This window comes from Oncorhynchus mykiss, chromosome 4 (assembly GCF_057628025.1).
Source record: "Oncorhynchus mykiss isolate SJ-2025 chromosome 4, ASM5762802v1, whole genome shotgun sequence".
Taxonomy (NCBI): Eukaryota; Metazoa; Chordata; class Actinopteri; order Salmoniformes; family Salmonidae; genus Oncorhynchus; species Oncorhynchus mykiss.
Window position 1 is genome coordinate 47,016,086 of NC_143025.1, and position 22,426 is coordinate 47,038,511.

General features: G+C 43.7%; 1 protein-coding gene across 2 annotated transcripts; it reads left to right on the forward strand.

Moving 5' to 3' along the window:
• Positions 1-992: 992 nt before the first annotated feature.
• On the forward strand, positions 993-21,433 carry LOC110521917 (uncharacterized). Of its 2 annotated transcripts, XM_090232198.1 has the most exons (11): positions 1,131-1,315; positions 8,423-8,576; positions 8,702-8,764; positions 8,983-9,037; positions 9,122-9,186; positions 9,451-9,513; positions 9,646-9,727; positions 12,088-12,191; positions 18,365-18,466; positions 18,692-18,794; positions 19,076-21,433. In XM_090232198.1, the coding sequence occupies exons 8-11, from the start codon at positions 12,101-12,103 to the stop codon at positions 19,890-19,892; spliced, it is 1,113 nt and encodes a 370-aa protein (XP_090088324.1). In that variant the 5' UTR covers positions 1,131-1,315; positions 8,423-8,576; positions 8,702-8,764; positions 8,983-9,037; positions 9,122-9,186; positions 9,451-9,513; positions 9,646-9,727; positions 12,088-12,100; the 3' UTR covers positions 19,893-21,433. The 2 variants fall into 2 exon arrangements, with proteins under 2 accessions (XP_021455552.1, XP_090088324.1); XM_021599877.3 differs by lacking the exon at positions 12,088-12,191 and having other exon boundaries at positions 993-1,315.
• The last annotated feature ends 993 nt before the right edge of the window (positions 21,434-22,426 follow it).

Here is a 22,426-nt window from a genome sequence, read left to right on the forward strand (position 1 = left end):
CAAGTGGGACACAATCATGAAGTGGAACGACATTTATTGGATATTTCAAACTTTTTTAACAAATCAAAAACTGAAAAATTGGGCGTTTGAAGCCTGAAATGTGGCAAAAGGTCGCAAAGTTCAAGGGGGCCGAATACTTTCGCAAGGCACTGTATATTGTCCCTAACATCATAACCCCATAGCAACAGATGTGGGATACATACACACACACACACATACTCGTACACACTCGACCCCTCTCCCCCACAAACAACCACAAGCTCAGATGTTCAACAGTTGTTCCATCCCCGAGCCCAACTCAAGAAAGGCCTTGATGTGTGAAGACAGTTGCAGTTGTTTGAGAAGGCATGCAGAATTTAGCAAAAAAAATTGGCAAAAATATGTCAATTGTATTAATCAATGTCAAGTCCTAGCTGTTGGAGATCAGGTACACCCCGTTCCCCTGAAACACACACACGCTGGTCCCCCGTTGTGATCATTTTCCCAAGTATCTCTGTGCAGTCAGACCTTTGATTATTCCGTGCCACCAGGGCCACAGTAATTTATCCAGTCTCTGATTGTCTTGAGTGTGACCCCCTCCCCATGGGTTACTGCAGCTAGTGTTGCCAGCACTGCCACTACCTGGGTGGGGGCACCCCACCCAAATCCCCACCGGCTAGGTACAAGGTTGTCAAGGTTCTCATTAACAGCTTTGAGAATTTCCTTGTATATTACGCTCACCCATCAGGGGACTTTGGCTTTGTAGGCCCAACACTGCCACTAGCCTCATACCATGAATATGCATATCCATCTCGAGACCATTCCGATTTTTCACAAAGTTGCCGGGATGTTACGTGTCCTATTTATATCAGTACATTCGTAACAACGTAAGCAGTATGAAACATCTATTCAATCAAATAAACCTCACGTAGCAAATAAGCCATATTTCAACACTTTCATTGACCTCCATACAGAAAGTCCCTACCATGTAGGCGAAACAACGAAACATCGCCATCTGCTGGAGGGAGACAGATTTCCGCGGAGTTGGGCCTCTCTCTTCCCCATCCTCTCTGTGGAAACCAGGTCTCACGTAAATTATCCCGAAGCTTCGTGAAACATTAGAGGAACTGTCGCGACAGTGTTGTCGCTTTACGTCATCCCGCCATTTTAAGTTGAGGACAAATATTTTTTCTGGCAAGAAGCTAACCAAGCTGAAGCTCAAGTATATTCAACTGTGGGGAAACATCTTGCGTTGAACAATTAGAGTGCACGCTCTTATTCCACGTTGCCTGATTCGGGCTCTCTGAGTTTTAAAGGGATTGAATGAAGAGTTAAGGTGAGTGGGCCAGAAATGTGTAGTGTCCCTGAGTGGAGGCACGAGGCCTACGCTGGACAGTGGTTAGCGTTTTGGTAGATAACGTTACATATACCAGTTTAGTTAACCGAACTAGACCTGTTAAAATGTACCACATTTGCACCATATTTCATTTTAGGTATCTGGTATTTCTGTAGTTAACTAGCTTAAAGCTTTGGTGGATTGGCTAAGGTCCATTGTTTGACTGCGTTGTTAGCCTCAGTTAGCCCACTGAGGTGTCTCGTCGGAAGCCAGACTAATCTAATCAAATTGTATTGGTCACATACACTCGCAATAACATTTGCTAACCATGTATAACGAAATGCTTGTTCTAAAGGCGTCCTTATCCGGAACAGTTGGTGCATATATTACGGAATTTTGTGACATTTTTGTTCGTTTTAGTCTTGAAGGTGCAATTCGAAGGACTCTCCCTGCGCTATGTACACGCAGAGATTAATGGGATGCTTGAGGGGGGAGGCATCCCGTTAGTTCATTTTTTAGGCTGTTCGTGCGAACATTTGTTTTTCACAAGTTCGGTGCAAAAGTCAACGCCCCTTCGTTGCTCATTGGTCAACAGTAGGGATTCTAAAAATTAACTGTTTGTGTAATAGCGGGTTCTCATTGTGTGGTTATCCAGCAGAAGTAGACTCTGTTCTCTGCTTTCACAGGTCAGTGTGGATTGCACATTTTGGTCACCGAGAAAATATAATAAAAAGCGAATGGAAACTTCAATTGCACCACTGTTTAACTTTACCTTACACCTATAAACTATTCCCCAAAACCGACCAACCCATCCCACTACTTTGACCCTACATTTTCCTACACTAGGCCTGGGAGAATGGAACCCCTTCTCTCAACGTACTGCAGATCTTCTGTGTTAAAATCTTACACCCAAATATTTATCTGCTGCTGCAACTACCATGTATCTTCTGTGATTTCTGCTCCATCAGTATTAGAGGTTGACCGATTAATCGGAATGGCTGATTTAATTAGGGCCTATTATAACAATCGGTAATCTGCATTTTTGGACACCGATCATGGCCGATTACATTGCACTTCACGAGGAGACTGCGTGGCAGGCTGACCTGTTATGCGAGTGCAGCAAGGAGCCAAGGTAAGGTGCTAACTAGCATTAAACGTATCTTATAAAAAAACAACCAGTTTTAACAATCACTAGTTGATTAGTATCAACATGGTTGATATTACTAGTTTATCTAGCTTGTCCTGTCTGGCATATAAATTAACAGGCACCGCATTGATTATCATTGAATCACAGTCTACTTCTCCAAACGGGTGATTTAACAAGCGCATTTGCGAAAAAGCACTCGTTGCACCAATGTGTACCTAAACATCAATGCCTTTCTTAAAATCATTACACAACTAAAACATTTTAAACCTGCATATTTAGTTAATATTTACTTGCTAACATTAATTTATTTTAACTAGGGAAATTGTCACTTCTCTTGCGTTCTGTGCAACAGTCAGGGTATATGCAGCACTTTACTGCGTTTGCCAGCAGCTCTTCTCAATGCTTCAAACATTTGTGCTGTTTATGACTTCTGTTTATGACTTTTATGACTTCAAGATTATCAACTCCCGAGATTTGGCTGGCCATACTGAAGTGCCTATAAGAACATCCAATAGTCAAAGGTATATGAAAAACAAATGGTATAGAGAGAAATAGTCCTATAATAACTACAACCTAAAACTTATTACTTGGGAATATTGGACTCATGTTAAAAGGAACCACCAGCTTTCTCATGTTCTGAGCAAGGAACTTAAACGTTAGCTTTTTTACATGGCACATATTGCACTTTTACTTCTCCAACACTTTGTTTTTGCATTATTTAAACCAAATTGAACATGTTTCATTATTTATTTGAGACTAAATAGATTTTTATTGATGTATTATATTTAGTTCAAATAAGTGTTCATTCGGTATTGTTGTAATTGTCATTATTGTGTGTGTATGTACTGTGGGGCAAAAGGTATTTAGTCAGCCACCAATTGTGCATGTTCTCCCACTTAAAAAGATGAGAGGCCTGTAATTTTCATCATAGGTACACTTCAACTATGACAGACAAAAAAAGAAAAAAATCCAGAAAATCACATTGTAGAATTTAATGAATTTATTTGTAAATTATGGTGGAAAATAAGTTTTTGGTCACCTACAAACAAGCAAGATTTCTGGCTCTCACAGACCTTCTTTAAGAGGCTCCTCTGTCCTCCACTCGTTATCAGTATAAAAGACACCTGTCCTCAACACCCCCCTATCCACATCGATGGAACAGTAGTGGAGAGGGTAGTAAGTTTTAAGTTCCTCGGCATACACATCACAGACAAACTGAATTGGTCCACTCACACAGACAGCATCGTGAAGAAGGCGCAGCAGGGCCTCTTCAACCTCAGGAGGCTGAAGAAATTCGGCTTGTCACCAAAAGCACTCACAAACTTCTACAGCTGCACAATCGAGAGCATCCTGGCGGGCTGTATCAACGCCTGGTACGGCAACTACTCCGCCCACAACCGTAAGGCTCTCCAGAGGGTAGTGAGGTCTGCACAACGCATCACCGGGGGCAAACTACCTGCCCTCCAGGACACCTACACCACCCGATGTCACAGGAAGGCCATAAAGATCATCATGGACATCAACCACCCGAGCCACTGCCTGTTCACCCCGCTATCATCCAGAAGGCGAGGTCAGTACAGGTGCATCAAAGCTGGGACCGAGAGACTGAAAAACAGCTTCTATCTCAAGGCCATCAGACTGTTAAACAGCCACCACTAACATTGAGTGGTTGCTGCCAACACACTGACTCAACTCCAGCCACTTTAATAATGGGAAATTATGTAAAATATATCACTAGCCACTTTAAACAATGCTACCTAATATAATGTTTACATACCCTACATTATTCATCTCATATGTATACGTATATACTGTACTCTATATCATCTACTGCATCTTTATGTAATACATGTATCACTAGCCACTTTAACTATGCCACTTTGTTTACATACTTATCTCATATGTATATACTGTACTCGATACCATCTACTGTATCTTGCCTATGCTGCTCTGTACCATCACTCATTCATATATCTTTATGTACATATTCTTTATCCCCTTACACTGTGTATAAGACAGTAGTTTTGGAATTGTTAGTTAGATTACTTGTTGGTTATTACTGCATTGTCGGAACTAGAAGCACAAGCATTTCGCTACACTCGCATTAACATCTGCTAACCATGTGTATGTGACAAATAAAATTTGATTTGAAACAGTCACACTCCAAACTCCACTATGGCCAAGACCAAAGAGCTGTCAAAGGACACCAGAAACAAAATTGTAGACCTGCACAAGGCTGGGAAGACTGAATCTGCAATGGTTAAGCAGCTTGGTTTGAAGAAATCAACTGTGGGAGCAATTATTAGGAAATGGAAGACATACAAGACCACTGATAATCTCCCTCGATCTGGGGCTCCACGCAAGATCTCACCCCGTGGGGTCAAAATGATCACAAGAACGGCGAGCAAAAATCCCAGAACCACCTAGTGGACCTAGTGAATGACCTGCTGAGAGCTGGGACCAAAGTAACAAAGCCTACCATCAGTAACACTACGCTGCCACGGACTCAAATCCTGCAGTGCAAGATGTGTCCCCCTGCTTAAGCCAGTACATGTCCAGGCCCGTCTGAAGTTTGCTAGAGAGCATTTGGATGATCCTGAAGAAGATTGGGAGAATGTCATATGGTCAGATGAAACCAAAATATAACTTTTCGGTAAAAACTCAACTCATGTTTGGAGGACAAAGAATGCTGAGTTGCAGCCAAAGAACACCATACCTACTGTGAAGCATGGGGGTGGAAACATGCTTTGGGGCTGTTTTTCTGCAAAAGGACCAGGACGACTGATCCGTGTAAAGGAAATAATGAATGGGGCCATGTATCATGAGATTTTGAGTGAAAACCTCCTTCCATCAGCAAGGGCATTGAAGATGAAACGGGTCTTTCAGCATGACAATGATTCCAAACACACCGCCTGGGCAACGAAGGAGTGGCTTCGTAAGAAGCATTTCAAGGTCCTGGAGTGGCCTAGCCAGTCTCCAGATCTCAACCCCATAAATCTTTGGAGGGAGTTGAAAGTCTGTGTTGCCCAGCAACAGCCTCAAAACATCACTGCTCTAGAGGAGATCTGCATGGAGGAATGGGCCAAAATACCAGCAACAGTGTGTGAAAACTTTGAAGACTTACAGAAAAAACATTTGACCTCTGTTATATACCCTTTGTTGGAAATGACAAAGTATGGAGAAACTTTTGTTATTGACCAAATACTTATTTTCCACCATAATTAGCAAATAAATTCATTAAAAATCCTACAATGTGATTTTCTGGATTGTTTTTCCCCCTCATTTTGTCTGTCATAGTTGAAGTGTACCTACTTGCACAATTGGTGGCTGACTAAATACGTTTTTGCCCCAGTTATGTATGTGTGTGTGTGTAATATATAAATAAAATTGGCAGATTAATCGTATCGGCTTTTTTTGGTCTTCCAATAATCGGTATCGGCATTGAAAAATCATAATCGGTCGACCTCTATTCAGTGTAGTTGATCACCATGGCTATAAATGCAAGAAATCCTACTCACTCGGGGGCTCCCAGTCGACTCTCTCTCACCCTCGGGCTATTCTCTGCTCTATTCACTGCCTCAACATAGGCTGCTTTTTGCACCACTCGAACTCTGGCAATCTCAACCTGTTTCTCGGGGCACTTTTGATCCCCAAGTGCATGGGCATCCCCACAGTGCTTTCTCTATCCTAACTGTACACTCCCTCTGACTATGCCCTCCTGTACATTTCTCATATTGTGCGATCTCCATTCTATACACTGCTGCAACATGTCCAAATTGTAACTGACTTCAGTGGGCAAATGCGCCCTTTCGATGGCCACTGGCATGCTGGAGAAGTGTGCCCTTCATGGATTAATCCCTGTTTCAACTGTACCGGGCAGATTGCAGACAGCATGTGTGGGTGAGCGGTTCGTCAACGTTGTGAATAGGGTGCCCCATGATAGCGGTGGGTTTATGGTACGAGCTGGCATTCGCTACGGACAGCTAACACAATTGCATTTTATCGATGGCAATTTGAATGCACAGAGATACAGTGATGAGATGCTGAGGCCCATTGTCGAAACATGGAGTGATGGATGAATGGCACAACATGATAATGCACGGCCCCATGTCGCAAGGATCTGTACACAATTCCAGGAAGCTGAAAATGTCGGTTCTTCCATGGCCTGCATACTCACCAGACATGTCACCCATTGATCATGTTGGGATGCTCTGGATCGATGTGTACGACAGCGTGTTCCAGTTCCCGCCAATATCCAGCAATTTCGCACAGCCATTGAGGAGTGGGACAATATTCCACAGGCCACAATCAACTGCACTGCATGAGGCAAATGGTCATGCCAGATACTGACTGGTTTTCTGATCCACGTCCTTTTTTCCGTGGTATCGCTAACAGCTACATCTGTATTTTCAGTTGTGAAATCCAAAGATGACGTCCTAATGCTTTTTTTTATTTCAATTGACTGATTTCCTTAATATGAACTGTAACTCAGTAAAATCTTAAGTTGTTGTGTTTTTAATTTTTAATTTTGTGGTGTATCAGCCTAAAGCATTCACTTTCTGCTAGCTAGCTATCCTTGTAAATGTTTTTGGGGGAGAAATCTCATGTTGGCGAGTTAACGTTAACCTCTGATCTCCCCATCCCGGATCCGGGATCGTGAATACAGACTCAAGCTCATTACCATAACGCGACGTTAACTATTCATGAAAATCGCAAATGAAATTAAATGAATCTATTTGCTCTCAAGCTTAGCCTTTTGTTAACAACACTGTCATCTCAGATTTTCAAAATATGCTTCTCAACCATAGCTAAACAAGCATTTGTGTAAGAGTATTGATAGCCTAGCATTGCATTAAGCCTAGCATTTAGCATGCAACATTTTCCACAAAAACCATAAAAGCATTCAAATAAAATCATTTACCTTTGAAGAACTTCAGATGTTTTCAATGAGGAGACTCTGTTAGATAGCAAATGTTCCGTTTTTACAAAAAATATTATTTGTGTAGGAGAAACCGCTCCGTTTTGTTCATCACGTTTGGGTAAGAAAAAAAAAGTCATTTAAACTTTTTTCCAAATTAACTCCATAATATCGACAGAAACATGGCAAACGATGTTTAGAATCACTCCTCAAGGTGTTTTTCACATATCTATCGACGATAAAATCCATCGTGGCAGTTTACTTTCAATTCTGAAGAAATGGAACGCGCATGGACCTACAGATTACGCACACAGGACACCGGGCGGGACACCGGGTAAATGTAGTCTCTTATGGTCAATCTTCCAATGATATGCCTACAAACACGTCACAATGCTGCAGACACCTCGGGGAATAGACAGAAAGCGCAGGCTCATTCCTGGCGCATTCACAGCCATATAAGGAGACATTGGAACACAGCTCCTTCAGAATCCGGGGCATTTCCTGTATGAAACTTCATCTTGGTTTCGCCTGTTGCATTAGTTCTGGGGCACGCACAGATAATATCTTTGCAGTTTTGGAGACGTCAGAGTTGTCTCTTTCCAAGGCTGTCAATTCCATGCATAGTCGAGCATCTTTTCGTGACAAAATATTGCGCTTAAAACGGGCACGTCTTTTTATCCAATAATGACACAGCGCCCCTATAGGTTCAACAGGTTAACCTGTGACTTTCCGGCCTTCATTTTCCTTGAAAATGGGAAGATTTGAGCATTGTTTGGCAACATTGATCAGTTTTCGACACTAGCTTCGAAGCTAGTTCCACACATCAAAATAAGATGTTGCCTTACCTTGCTAGCTACATGGAAATCATTTAGCTAGCTTTGCAGAAGAAATTTAGCTGCACATGGTTATCGCAATGGTCTTCCAAGCCTTTGTGGCTCTGTCCACACTGCCTAATGACAACACTGATGCAACCAACTCCATGTCTGCATATTATTAGTTACTATGTAGTATGTAAACTAAACATGTCGTTTTCTCGCTGCAGGTGAAAGATGACCCAGTTTTTACCCCCCAATCTGCTGGCCCTATTTGCACCGCGGGACCCCATACCATTTCTGACCCAGTTGGAGAAGCTTCCACATGAGAAACACCACAACCAACCATACTGTGGCATCGCTCCCTTCATCAGGCACTTTGAGGTAAGGCAAACCTACCTAGTTCTTGTGCAATTACTCTTCATTAATGAGATGGATAGTTGGCTATTTGATTGAATGCCTTTGGCCCTCTAGCTTTTCTTAGCCTAACTTTTGGACTGTTTTGATAGGATCCCAGAGATGCCCCTCCCCCTACTAGGGCAGAAACTCGTGATGAGAGGTTGGAGAGAAAGGTGAGACAATTGGAAGAGGGGTTACTTTCTTTTGGACATTTTCTTTCACTTTTAGTCTCTGAAACCTCAATGCGTATCTGAATGAGATTGGATAACTTGGAATCTTCAGTAGGTTGTACTAGTACATGGCTTTAATGTACATGGCTTTAATGTACATGTACAGTACCCATTTGGGGTTTGAGTCTGAGGGGCCTAGCTAACCTGTGTCTGTTTTACAGAGGAGGGAGAAGATCGAGAGGAGGCAGACGGTTGTGGAGACAGAACTGAAACTCTGTAAGTTGACATGATGAGCTTGTGACATTCATAGGATTTTCTGAAAGTTGAAGTCATGTTGTAATATTGGCTTCTGCCTTCTAGGGGATCCACACAATGACCCCAATGCTCAGGGGGATGCCTTCAAGACCCTGTTTGTGGCTCGTGTTGTAAGTGCATTATACAGGCTCTTCCATGGCATCTTTCCTTCCATCCTGTTTTGGCCATTGATACTTAAACCGGGTAGTGATTAATAACAAATGAAGCACACATACACCACAATATAATGAAAGAAAATGCAGATGCTTTGTTATCGAATGGTATGAAAGACAGAAGTGTGTTCTGAGGACAATTCTAAGACCAAGCTGCCAGTGAAGTTTACACCTTTTGTATTTGGCACATGTGATCGATGTTAACTGTTATCATTGCTGCAGAATTATGACACAACGGAATCCAAGCTTCGCCGTGAGTTTGAGGTCTATGGACCCATCAAAAGGGTAAGTTTTGTCTCCCAAACCACCCATTGGTTTTACAATACAACTTATTGGCCATTTGTTAGTGGCAGTTGGTCCTCTTGCCCCCCCCCCAGCTTGTTCAGCTAGCTTTATTATAGTTGCTCTCTCTTCCAGATCTACATAGTCTACAACAAGCGGTCAGGGAAGCCCAGAGGCTACGCCTTCATAGAGTACGAGCACGAGAGAGACATGCACTGTGAGTACCACGAGAGACCAACCCCCTTATAACCCACCATCTCAAATGGGTGTCTGAATGCTGGGAGGGTACGTAGGTGGGATAGTATTTGTTGAAGGACTCGTGTAAGTGAGAAATGACGACGGCACCAGATTGTGGCAGCTTACAAATGGTTGTAATTTCACTATAGCTTTAGAAGTTGTAGCAGTTGGTGTTGCTGACTATTAGTTAACATCAGCACCTTATACTCTTGCCCAGTGTACGAGGAAGCCTCTTTACTGAATAGCACCTTTTTTATGGTGCAAACTGACTAGGCTCTGTTTTTAAAGTGTTTTTTTCTTTCTGTACTGCACTAGCAGCTTATGCTGTCCCTGGTGTGATTTCCCATTGACGGGCCAGGATGGGTGTTGGTTTTACATCTATCCATAGGTCTAGGCCCACTCTTAATATCTGCCAAATTTAAAAAAATAAAATGTTCACACTGCTGAGGCACACTGAGCTGTTCTGCGCTGGTCTGATGATGCTGCGAGGACATGTTGAATGGAAAGTATCCAGAGTATGGTTTGGATTGGAACAATGGTATGAAAAGAGTCAGACAAGAACTAGCTGACAAGTAGGCTTGGGCGGTATCCAGATTGTCATGCTTTCATAATGACCTTGTCATACTGGGATATTCGGTAATACTGGCACTGAACCCAAGCGGTGCTGTTTTCAAAACCCACTGATACTCTAATCTGAAGGTTAGCATTGCTAACAAGTACATGTAAAATTCCATTGAATGCTAGCCGCATTGTGAACATTTTGTACAGTTTCTGACCTAAACTATACAAGTAACTCAAATGCTACACAGTTTGCTGCATGCACAAAACCAATATATGCCAACAAGGCTCTTGATCCAGGAGGGGATTATCTGCTGTTACCAAGCGAATGCTTGATTTTTGGAAGAAGCTAACCACTTAGCTAGATGGCTAACTAGCTACTAAATTAGCCAACCAAACACAGAGGAGAACTTTTAGACCTTCTGTAATTAGATCACCTGGCTCATGCGGCACAACAGTGAATGACTCCCAAGGCTCCGGTCTCTCGTAGTTGTGTGCTTGTAAACAAACACCACATGACAGGGGACTACAGTAAGCTGCATTATAATGTAACGGGTGAAATTAAGAACTCAATGTTTATCTCCTAATGTATTGTACAAGTTGACTGCAGGTATTTACTTAAGTAGCTACAAATGTTAAAATGTATCAAATTTGAAAGAAATTATTTCAACAGTATGGAAAAACCATCCTTGTCTTTTTCCAAATACCCCGGTATACGGTATAACGCCCAAGCCTACTGGCAAGGGGGTTAAAAATATGGATCCACAGTCCATACAAGTTGAAGGTATAACTCTGAACACAAGGGTCACCAAAATCCATCCATCCTTTTTATTTTCAGAACTTTGAGTTTAGAATGGCTATGTTATTAATTAGGGGAAACAAGGTGCTGAGTGAGGTTTGTGTGACGTCTGTCTTGTGTTTGTGGAGCATGATGACCTCTTGACTAACTCAAGAAAGGGTTTCTGTACTGCACTTGTCTGAGTGAGTGCAGTTAGTCCAGCCATGGCACTTCTATGTGGCGGTGCCATTCGGTGGGAAGATTTGGCCTATGTCTTGTATGTATAAACAACTTCTAAGCCTTGTTCTTCTGGTCACCTTGAATGCCTTTGCTTGCATTAGGTTAGGCCTGTAATGATTAGTGTTAAGTCCTCTGTGGAACGGGTGGGTTCCCTGGTTGGACCACGCTACAGGCCACCAACAGGCTAGTACCCCCCCCCCCTCCCAACTTGTCTGGTTAACTTGGGTACCCTCCTCTCTGTGCTTTTGTGTGACACTAGGCCATTTCTATCAGCTCATATCAGTGGTCCTCCACCCTGGTCCTGGCATTATTGTCATTTATCGTATTTAAATTATCGTATTTAAATTCAGGCAGGCGGGTGTTCCCGGTCTAAATCTGGCCTCTAAGATTGCTACTTACTGGCTACCTTCCAGGCCGACTACATTGCAGTCACTTGCCAGATATCACATCACCTGGGTAGGTGTTTTACATATCAGCTAATCATATAAAATAAGAATCGGATGCCTGACTGCTAGTCGGTGATGAGGCAAGTATCCACACAGAGCGACTGCAATGTAGCTGGCCTGAAAAGCAGCCACTGATTAATTGCTGGAACACTTAGGGTCATGCACCCATGGTGCAATGAACAGACAGGGAGTAGTGTTCCCCGGGACCAGGGTCACCCACCCTTGGTATGATGTGACTCAGGTGAGGGTTGACTTGAGGGGATGTCTATGCTGGCTCTGCAGTGTATTAATTGTTTGTTGTTCTCATTGCCACTGCAGCCGCCTATCTGTGATGGCTATTGGCCAGAGCTGGCTTGCAGATGATGATGATGATGATGATGGTTATGATACATCTACACCCTACTACCACAGCTCAGTATATGGTTGGTATGATGGGTTTGTATGATGGGTAAGCTTTCTTTCCACCCTCCATCCTATTTAGGGAAGAGGAGCTACGTTCAATGGGCAAAGCACATTTTTGTTTGAAGCTGCTTATGTTGCTTGAACAATATTGACATTAATAAGATGGCGCTGGTGCTTTGACCATTGAATGCACCCCCCCAGGCCATTAGTCAGTTATTGGGTGCCCTATGAGTTTTCCTTTTGTGTTAAAGCCACCTCAGATGTATCCATTTTAGCACTTTGTTTTTTACAAATAGACCGAAGTGCTTTTACTATTTGAGTATTTTAGTTGTCTGAAACAGCATTTTATCAAGTTGTCTCTTGCATAATCATTAAGAAAAGGGCAATATATTGCATAACATTGCATCAAAAAGACCACACGTCCAAAACAAAATCCCCTAGCATTGTAAGTTAAGGTCCTTTCTTGTGTGCGTTGAGCTGGCTTTAATGGAATAGGGTTACGAAGGGACTCTAAACACTTTTACAGCAAGGCACATACTTATGCGCACATTTAGCTTTGTCCCTACTATATAACTAGGCAAGAGCAGATGCCAACAAGAGCATAGCGGTAGCTCATTCAGACATGGCAGTCATCTCACCCCCAGATCTCTTTAGCACAGCTGATAGCAAGGATCCCGTGTATACAGCTAATAGAACCAGTCTAGTGAGGAAACATGTCACCACTTTTACTAGCCTACATTTATTCTAGCCTACACCAAACACATCCAATTTTCTGTAGATACATACCTTTCTGTTTCTTAAAAAAATATTTTTTTGATATGCACCGTATGTGTGCTTGTATAGTAAGATTGTATTTAGGCCATGTTTTCGAGTCGTTTTTGGGGTCGAGGTAAGGCAACCCCCGTTTGAGTAAAGTCCTGTCTGATTGGTTGAGAAGGTTATGGTTTGTGGTAAGACAAACCTGGATTGGTTAGGTTAGTGAGGGGTTGTGGTAAGGCCCCCTGGGTAGTATAAACGTGTGAGATGTCATTAAAGTACAGCGATAATTTGCCATGCTCTAGAGAGGGTTCTGGTAAGGCCCTCAGATTGGCTATGAAAGTGAGTGGTTCTGGTAAGGCCCTCTGATTGGATATAAAGAGGAAAGAGTCCTCTGTGCCGTTTCCCATTGGATCGTCTACCACAGCAGAGCAGACCAGTGTAGAGGCCAGGATGGGTCATCATGGATCTCGCCGAATTCTTCGGTCATAATAGACTGATCCCAAGACTGTCTGGGCCAAGGGAGTATATATTTGTGTGTGTTCTGAGTTTGATTCAGAAGCTGCAGCTTCTATGTGGTAAATCTGGCAGGAGCCTGCCATGTTGACTTGCAACTGGAAGCCCTATGCTCTGAGAGGTTCTGAGTCCGACACTGCGCTCGTGTCCAGGCGGTGGTAAGATAGTTGGTGAAAAACAAACACAGCAGCCCATAAAACTCCCACTAAGGTATGTGAACATGGTCACATTTAACATTGGCTCGTATTGAGATGACCCCTCCCCTATATCTCCCCCTCTAGACCAGTATTACAAGGTCAGAGGTTGTATGTAAGGCAACCTAATTTACTCTAGTCTCAATATAGTCTGAAGCACAACATATATTGGGTAAGAAGATTGCAGCATTGCCATACAAGGTTGTGTACTCTGGCAATCAGAGTAAATATTCAGGAACTCAAACCAATGTGTCACAGAATTTGTTAGTTTGGCATGGTGGGATCTTTGTCTATAAAATTGAATTATGTGCGAAATTGCGGTGTAAATGCCTTTTGTGCAAAATATTGATTGTAATAATAATCTTATCAAATGACTATATAGTGTGTGTATGTGGTCCTCCCATTACGAATTGGGGAAACCATTCAGTTTGATAGGCTACCGATAAAATATGTGTGGTGAAAAGTGCACGGCGATAAGCTTGATTTTCCTTTCCAATAAATATCGAGGGTCTTATGCTTGTGACATGATGATCGATGTTTGACTGCCGTGACAAAATATTATCTCATCCATTATCTCGTGTAGACTAGCCTATCCGTACTGTATATGCAATCTGTTGGCTAGAGCACACATGCCAAGACCAGCGTAGGCACATTTGCTATTAAACGCAGGTTTGTGACTACTCAATTTACATTTTTATACATCAGAACTTAAGCGAAAAATTAAGTTGTGTGCACTACGTCGTCACGCACCTTTTTTTAAATCCGCAACAAGTCAGTTTGGTGGGAAAAATTGCATTTACTTTGGATTTGAGAATATTTGCATTCAAATCTGTCGCCAATTGGATGGAAACATAGCTACTGGTAGAAAATCCCCAATTCCACCTGTAAGTGGATAGACGTGCTTTGGTAAGTGTCTGATTTGACGCACGGTGACGCCTATTCACTGTTCCTTCTGGGTAAGAGGTTGATGTGAAAATGCGGAAATGCATAAATATGGTGCGACATGAATTACTGTCATCTGATTTTAATTTCAAGTGCGCAAGCATTTTTCACAGCAGGCTCTCAAACGCACTCCACAACGAAGTACTGTCAACTGCTTGGACTACTTTGTTTACATTTTATTCATTTAGCAGACACACTTATCCAGAGCGACTTACAGGAGCCGTTAGGGTTTGCTCAAGGGCACATTGACAGATTTGTCACCTAGTCTACTCGGATTTGAACCACCGACCTTTCGGTTACTAGCCCAACGCTCTTAACCGTTGGCTAACCACTAGGGACACGCAGTATTCAGTAATAAAGCATTATTGGTAATGGTCTATTTATCTGATTACCGTAGCTTTTAAATTAATGCATTTTTACAGAATCCCATGAGATTAAAGTTATGAAAGGCTGGGTATTTTCTAAATCACTGGAGCTATTTAAATTAATATAGTTTCATGTAAAAATCTTTGCAATGCTACATGAGCCATTCATGTTGCACACTGTAATTTAAGGGTATACATATAAACTCAGCAAAAAAAGAAACGTCCCTTTTTGGACCCTGTCTTTCAAAAGATAATTAGTAAAAATCCAAATAACTTCACAGGTCTTGATTGTAAAGGGTTTAAACACTGTTTCCCATTCTTGTTCAATGAACCATAAACAATTAATGAACATGCACCTGTGGAACGGTCATTAAGACACTAACAGCTTAGATGGTAGATAATTAAGGTCACAGTTATGAGGACTTAGGACACTAAAAAGGCCTTTCTACTGACTCTGGAAAACACCAAAAGAAAGATGCCCAGGGTCCCTGCTCCTCTGCGTGAATGTGCCTTAGGCATGCTGCAAGGAGTCATGAGGACTACAGATGTGGCCAGGGCAATAAATTGCAATGTCCGTACTGTGAGACGCCCAAGACAGCACTACAGGGAGACAGGATGGACAGCTGATCGTCCTCGCAGTGGCAGACCACGTGTAACACCTGCACAGGATCGGTACATCCGGATGGCAACTACTGCCCGAGTTACACCAGGAACGCACAATCCCTCCATCAGTGCTCAGACTGTCCGCAATCGGCTGAGAGAGGCTGGACTGAGGGCTTGTAGGCCTGTTGTAGTAAGGCAGGTCCTCACTAGACATCACCGGCAACAACGTCGCCTATGGGCACAAACCCACCGTCGCTGGACCAGACGGGACTGACAAAAAGTGCTCTTCACTGACGAGTCGTGGTTTTGTCTCACCAGGGGTGATGGTTGGATTCTCTTTTATCGTCAAAGGAATGCGCGTTACACTGAGGCCTATACTCTGGAGTGGGATCGAGGTGGAGGGTCCGTCATGGTTTTGGGCGGTGTGTCACAGCATCATTGCCTGCTTTGACAACAAGCGCAGTCCAATCTCAATGCTGTGCTTAACAGAGAAGACATCCTCCTCCCTCATGTGGTACTCTTCCTGCAGGCTCATCCTGACATTACCCTCCAGCATGACAATGCCACCAGCCATACTGCATGTTCTGTGCGTGATTTCCTGCAAGACAGGAATGTCTGTGTTCTGGCATGGCCAGCGAAGAGCCCGGACCTCAATCCCATCGAGCATGTCTGGGGCCTGTTGGATTGAAGGGTGAGGGCTAGGACCATTACCCACAGAAATGTCCGGGAACTTGCAGGTGCCTTGTTGGAAGAGTGGGGTAATATCTCACAACAAGAACTGGCAAATCTGTTGCAGTCCATGAGGAGGAGATGCACTGCAGTACATAATGCACCAGATACCAACTGTTACTTTTGATTTTGACCCCCCTCCCCCCTGTTCAGGGACACATTATACCATTTTTGTTAGTCACATGTATGTCAAACTTGGCTGTGAGGATTTATTTTTGCTGAGTTTATAATTGATTTTCAGAATTTTTGCTTGCTACCTTAGATGTAATATTTTAGCTTATTTGTGGGCCAAGTCGAGACCGTTGATTGGTCTAAACTCCACTCTGGACCTTGGAAGCCTGTTCCCCTTAATCAGAGACTGATTTAGACCTGGGACACCAGGTGTGCTATTATAAGGTAGAACAGAAAAGCAGCAGGCTCGGGACCGCGTAGGGTAACACGCTGACCAAACCGGACGCGCGCATGTTGATTTTTGTACCCCCACACCAGACGTGATCAGGACACGCAGATTAAAATATCAAAACAAACTCTTAATCAATTATATTAATTTGGTGACAGGTCGAAAAGCATTAAACATTTATGGCAATTTAGCTAGCTAGCTTGAGTCTGTTAGCTAATTTGTCTTGGGATATATACATTGGGTTATTTTACATGAAATGCACAAGGTCCTCTACTCCGACAATTAATCCACAGATAAAACGGTAAACCAAATTCCTGTCTCATCTCTCCACCTCCCTCAGGGTTCTCTTTTACTTCTTTGGACTTTATATGGAGGTTGGCAACTAACTTTACGGTGCGTTACTACAACCAACAGGAGTGTGGACGTCAGTTCATCTTTCAATCATCCACGTGGGTACATGCTCCTAAAAACCAATGAAATGGGAGAGTCCGGACTTGCAGCGCGTTGAGCGTCAAATAGAATTTATATTTAAGCGCCTGGCCACACAGATGCTCGAGCAGTGTGGGTGAAATGATTGCATAACGTGTACATTTATTTTGTTGTGCACGTGACGTGAGCGGTGTGGTCAGCATGTAAGTATTACGTACCCTTGGTCTAAACTAGAACCTTCAAGGTAAAATGAGCCATTCAACAGTGAGCGGTTGACCCTCTTCAACAGTAGTGTGGTCATTACTGGACCTAAGTAAGATTTAAATTATCGGTCTCTAGTGCTCCACAGAAACCACACCTGAACAGGGCAATCATTATATGCCTAACTTCAATGTTTTGTTTGGATATATTATATGGCAAACTTGATATAATAAAATAAGGTTTGAGATTTTAATAAATGCTTTCAATGGAAGTTGTCAACTTAAAATCTCCCCAATTTCGTGGTATCCAATTGGTAATAGTTAGTATTTTCTCATCGCTGCAACTCCCGTACGGAGAGGCGAAGGTCAAGAGCCATGCGCCCTCTGAAACGCAACCCAACCGCACTGCTTCTTGACACAACACACATCCAACCAGCCGCACCAATGTGTCGGAGGAAACACAGTGGCGACCTGGTCAGCGGGCACTGCGCCCGGCCAGCCACAGGAGTTGCTAGTGCGTGATGAGACAAGGATAACCCTGCTGGCCAAGCCCTCCCGGATGACGCTGGGCCAATTGTGCGTCGCCCCACAGACCTCCCGGACGCTGCCGGCTGCGACAGAGCCTGGGCTCGACCCAGGGTGTCTGGTGGCACAGCTAGCGCTGCGATGCAGTGCCTTAAACCACTGTGCCACCCAGGAGGCCCCCGGTTTTGTCAACCTTATCTGCTATACCGGCTCACTTGTGATTTTGGTCTAGAATGAATTTCTTTATTCTATCCCTCTTTAGCGTTTCAAAATAAAGATTTACTGAAGTAAAGTGCTTGCACAACAAAGTACTTAAACTGTGGTGCATCTTCGAAAAAGAGATGTGCAGGTAAATGCAGCATTTAGTGGTGGAAAAAGGTCTACTACTACATGGTCTGTCTGCCCAGAGAGCAGCTCCACACTACCTCACCTGCTCCTGGTCAGTATATTCATGCACTCTTTGTTAACCTTACCTTTAAAACCGCAGATCTCCAACTTACCCTTCTCTACCTTATTCTCACCCCCCCCCCCCAGCTGCCTACAAGCATGCAGACGGGAAGAAGATCGACGGAAGGAGAGTGCTGGTGGATGTGGAGAGAGGCCGCACTGTGAAGGGATGGCATCCCCGCAGGCTAGGTGAGGAACTGCACATGATCTCTGTGACGGTGCATAATTATCCATACTACAGTCATGCCATTTAAAATCTTAACACTGAATTCAGTGTTTTGGAATGGATGATTCTCATATTGGCATTGGTCATTTTATGAACCCTTTTTTAAATATTTTGTCAGTTTTTAAATGCTTTCATTTCCTGTCAATGATTTTGGTATCACATGAGCCCTGTTTTCTGTCCCCAACCAGGCGGTGGTCTTGGTGGGACAAGGAGAGGTGGGGCTGACGTCAACATCAAGCACTCTGGAAGAGACGACACCTCACGTTATGATGACCATCCCCCAATTGGAGGGTGAGTACCTACACTGGGCCCTTTGGGTGGTTTGCTATGGGAGGGTTGTCACCCTATTTTAAATAGGCCCTACCCATTAGACCTGAAAGAATTGGATAATCTGAAGGCGAGAGATTTATTACCATATTCCTTAGTTACATCAATCCAATTTATTTTAGATCTGTGTAGAGTGTATGGGCCAGTGGTAGATTTGGGATTGGACATTTTGTTGTTTGACTGACTTGATATTTCTGTATAGAGGTTTGACAGTTGACTTATTTTTGCCCTTCTCTTCACCTCAGGGAACGTGAGCGCGAACGTGGACCTGAGCCCAGAGGGGAACGCAGAGAGCGCAGCCGTGAGCGCGAACGGGGTGTGGAGAAAGAGCGCGGTGGCGAGAGACGACGGTCCCGGTCCCGGGAAAGACGCAGGCGCAGCTCCCGCTCCAGGGAGAGGGGTGACAGGGGTCTGGTCCAGGCTGGGCCCGCAGAGGAGAGTGTAGGGGGTGGCAGAAGGAGAGACCGAGAGAGGGAGAGGGGGGGAGGAGGGCCAGGGGGAGACAGTCATAGCAGGGAGAGGAGCAGAGACAAAGGTGAAAGGAAGAGGAGGAGCCGCAGTCGAGAGCGCAAGCGAGACCGGGAGAGGGGCAAGGGTGGTGAAGGTGATGAGGGCTTGGTGCTAGGAGATGGTATGATAGGGGAGGGAGGAGAGAGGATGCCTGAAGAGCCTAGTGTGGGTGAGGAAGTGGGAGAGGAGCGCGGCGGGAGGGAGCGGGACAGAGACAGGGAGCGGGACCGTGACCGGAGGCGCAGCCACAGGGACAAGGACCGTGAGAGGGACCGTGAGAGGCACAGGGGCGACAGGGAGAAAGACAGGGAGCATAAGAGAGACAGGGAGCGGGGTGGCGGGGAGCGCAGGGAGGACCGGCATGGCTCTCTCCTGCTCCCCTCGGCCGAGCAGAACGACGTGGGTAACGGGGATGAGGGCGACGCGCCGCCCCAGCCAGAAGAGAACAGCCAGGATGGGTTGATGATGGACCAAGAGTCGGTGCAATCGGGGGAGGGTTACGTTTCCAATGAGAACGGCTACAAGGTGGAGACCCAGGCAGAAGAGTATTAAGAGGGGCTTTGCCATCTTTACTAATTTCCTTTAAAAAATACATGTATCCAACACAAACTCACATACTCCTTCCCTGTTAGTGTGAAGGATATTGTAATGAGCTGCTGCCCTGTTAGAAACCACAACGGCGCTGTGTAGGCATAAGAAACAAACTGTCCGTTTTATAGGGTAAGTAGGGTTTTGTTTCTTCTGTATTTGAACCCCAAGGACGAGGTCCACACCACAATTATTTCAAACCCGTCCCTCGGTACCAAACTGAGAACGGTGCTCACTGTCCCTTAACATTCACGCTCTCCCCCAACCGGAACTTTAATCTCACATTCTGCTCTGTCAAGTACTTAATTGTCTGATTACAATCCCTTCACGAGCGAGGCAGAGATGGCGTAGTTAGGGTGAAATATTTGTTTCTCTTTTTCTTAATCTCAGTTGGTGTATTTTTCTTTATTCAACCAGGGTTTTATTTTTATTGGGGTTACGTTTTGGTTTTATTTAACATTTCCCCCCATGTGGTTTGTATGAGTCCATGTTTGTTAGATTCTTTTTTTTCCTTCATAATTTTGGAGCCTTCATGTTCCTTTTACTTTAAGTACAAACCTGAGAACATCTTACTCAACTGTCTGGACACATGTCTACCCTGAAGAAAATGTACAGCAACAGCTAGGTTTCCATTCAATTGGCGACAGATTTTCATGCACATATTCTTGAATCTGCCTAAAAACATGCGCATGTTTCCATCCTATTGACTTGGTGCAAATAAAAGGCTGTGTGATGTAGTGCAAATTAAAAGCATTTTGTGGTTAAATTCCCATGTATCAAAAATGAAAAACTAGTTAAATGGGTTTCATCACATTTTCAACTCCACTGATTGCGTTATAGTGAGTGTGCTCACTTTGGTATTGGCATGTGTGCTCTAACCAATAGCACGATCTGTGTGCTGTTGGCTAGAGCGCACATATTGCCTACATGACATCATATGGACAATATATTTTTTTTTTTTTAACAACCAAGCATAGATTATCATGTCACCAGACGAAAACCCTAGATATTTATTGGTTAGTAGCATCAAGCTAATTACCTTGTGCTTTCACCACCCTGTGAAGTTCACTTATTTCATCTGTAGTTTAATGAACAGCATGCTTTCCCGACTAGTTGTTGTGGGAGGACCACATGACTCCAAGTTTACTTCAATATGATGGTTATTGTATCAATATTTGCGCATAAAAGCATTTCCACTGTTTTTCTAATTAATTTTACTTACAATATTCTACTTTGTCTAGTGTGTTTTTTGTTTTGACATTTGGATAATTTACCCCAAAAATGTCTATGGCCTGTCATTACTTTTTTGTATCCGATGTCCTTTACTCACATAAAGGTTGGCTGGAAACCTGGTTATTGAAAATGTTTGTGGGAGTAAGGAAATGTGTTGCAAAGTGCATGTCCAAGAGTTGGCAAATATTGCTCATTTTTATTCTGTAAAGCAAGACTGGGGAACCCTCAATGGAATTGTTCTGATTCTCCTGAAATAAAGTTTTGTTTTTAAACATTTAGTCAGTGTCATCCTGTTCAGTAATCTAAATGACCAGGTTCATCATTGGTTGGCATCCAACCTTATGGTGCATTACTGCCACCTACTGTACTGGAGTGTGGGACAGCAACTGGGAGAAACTAAATCAATCGTACCTTATGTAGCCAATTTCATGCCATTGAATTGAAATGCATCGTAAACATAAAAGTTGCTAATGTAAACATTTTGAGGAGTGAAATTGATGTTAATCAAAAAACAAACCATTTGAAGCAAAATTTTGAGAATTGTAAACTACACTGCTCAAAAAAATAAAGGGAACACTAAAATAACACATCTGATCTGAATGAAGGAAAGAAATATTCTTATTAAATACTTTTTTCTTTACATAGTTGAATGTGCTGACAAATCACACATTATCAATGTAAATGAAATGTATCAACCCATGGAGGTCTGGATTTGGAGTCACACTCAACATTAAAGTGGAAAACCACACTACAGGCTGATCCAACTTTGTAATGTCCTTAAAACAAGTCAAAATGAGGCTCATTAGTGTGTGGCCTCCACGTGCCTGTATGACCTCCCTACAACGCCTGGGCATGCTCCTGATGAGGTGGTGGATGGTTTCCTGAGGGATCTCCTCCTAGACCTGGACTAAAGCATCCGCCAACTCCTGGACAGTGTGGTGCAACGTGGCGTTAGTGGATGGAGTGAGACATGATGTCCCAGATGTGCTCAATTGGATTCAGGTCTGGGGAACGGGCAGGCCAGTCCATAGCATCAATGCCTTCCTCTTGCAGGAACTGCTGACACACTCCAGTCACATGATGTCTAGCATTGTCTTGCATTAGGAGGAACCCAGGGCCAACCGCACCAGCATATGGTCTCACAAGGGGTCTGAGGATCTCGGTACCTAATGGCAGTCAGGCTACCTCTGGCGAGCACATGGAGGGCTGTGCGGCCACCCAAATAAATGCCACCCCACACCATGACTGACCCACCGCCAAACCGG

Excerpts from the sequence above, each read along its gene's own strand:
- LOC110521917 (XM_021599877.3), top strand. The coding sequence starts at position 8,430 with ATGACCCAGTTTTTACCCCCCAATCTGCTGGCCCTATTTGCACCGCGG. Across the intron at positions 9,187-9,450 it reads CCCTGTTTGTGGCTCGTGTT|AATTATGACACAACGGAATC; the intron begins GTAAGTGCATTA and ends TCATTGCTGCAG. Across the intron at positions 18,795-19,075 it reads GACCATCCCCCAATTGGAGG|GGAACGTGAGCGCGAACGTG; the intron begins GTGAGTACCTAC and ends TCTTCACCTCAG.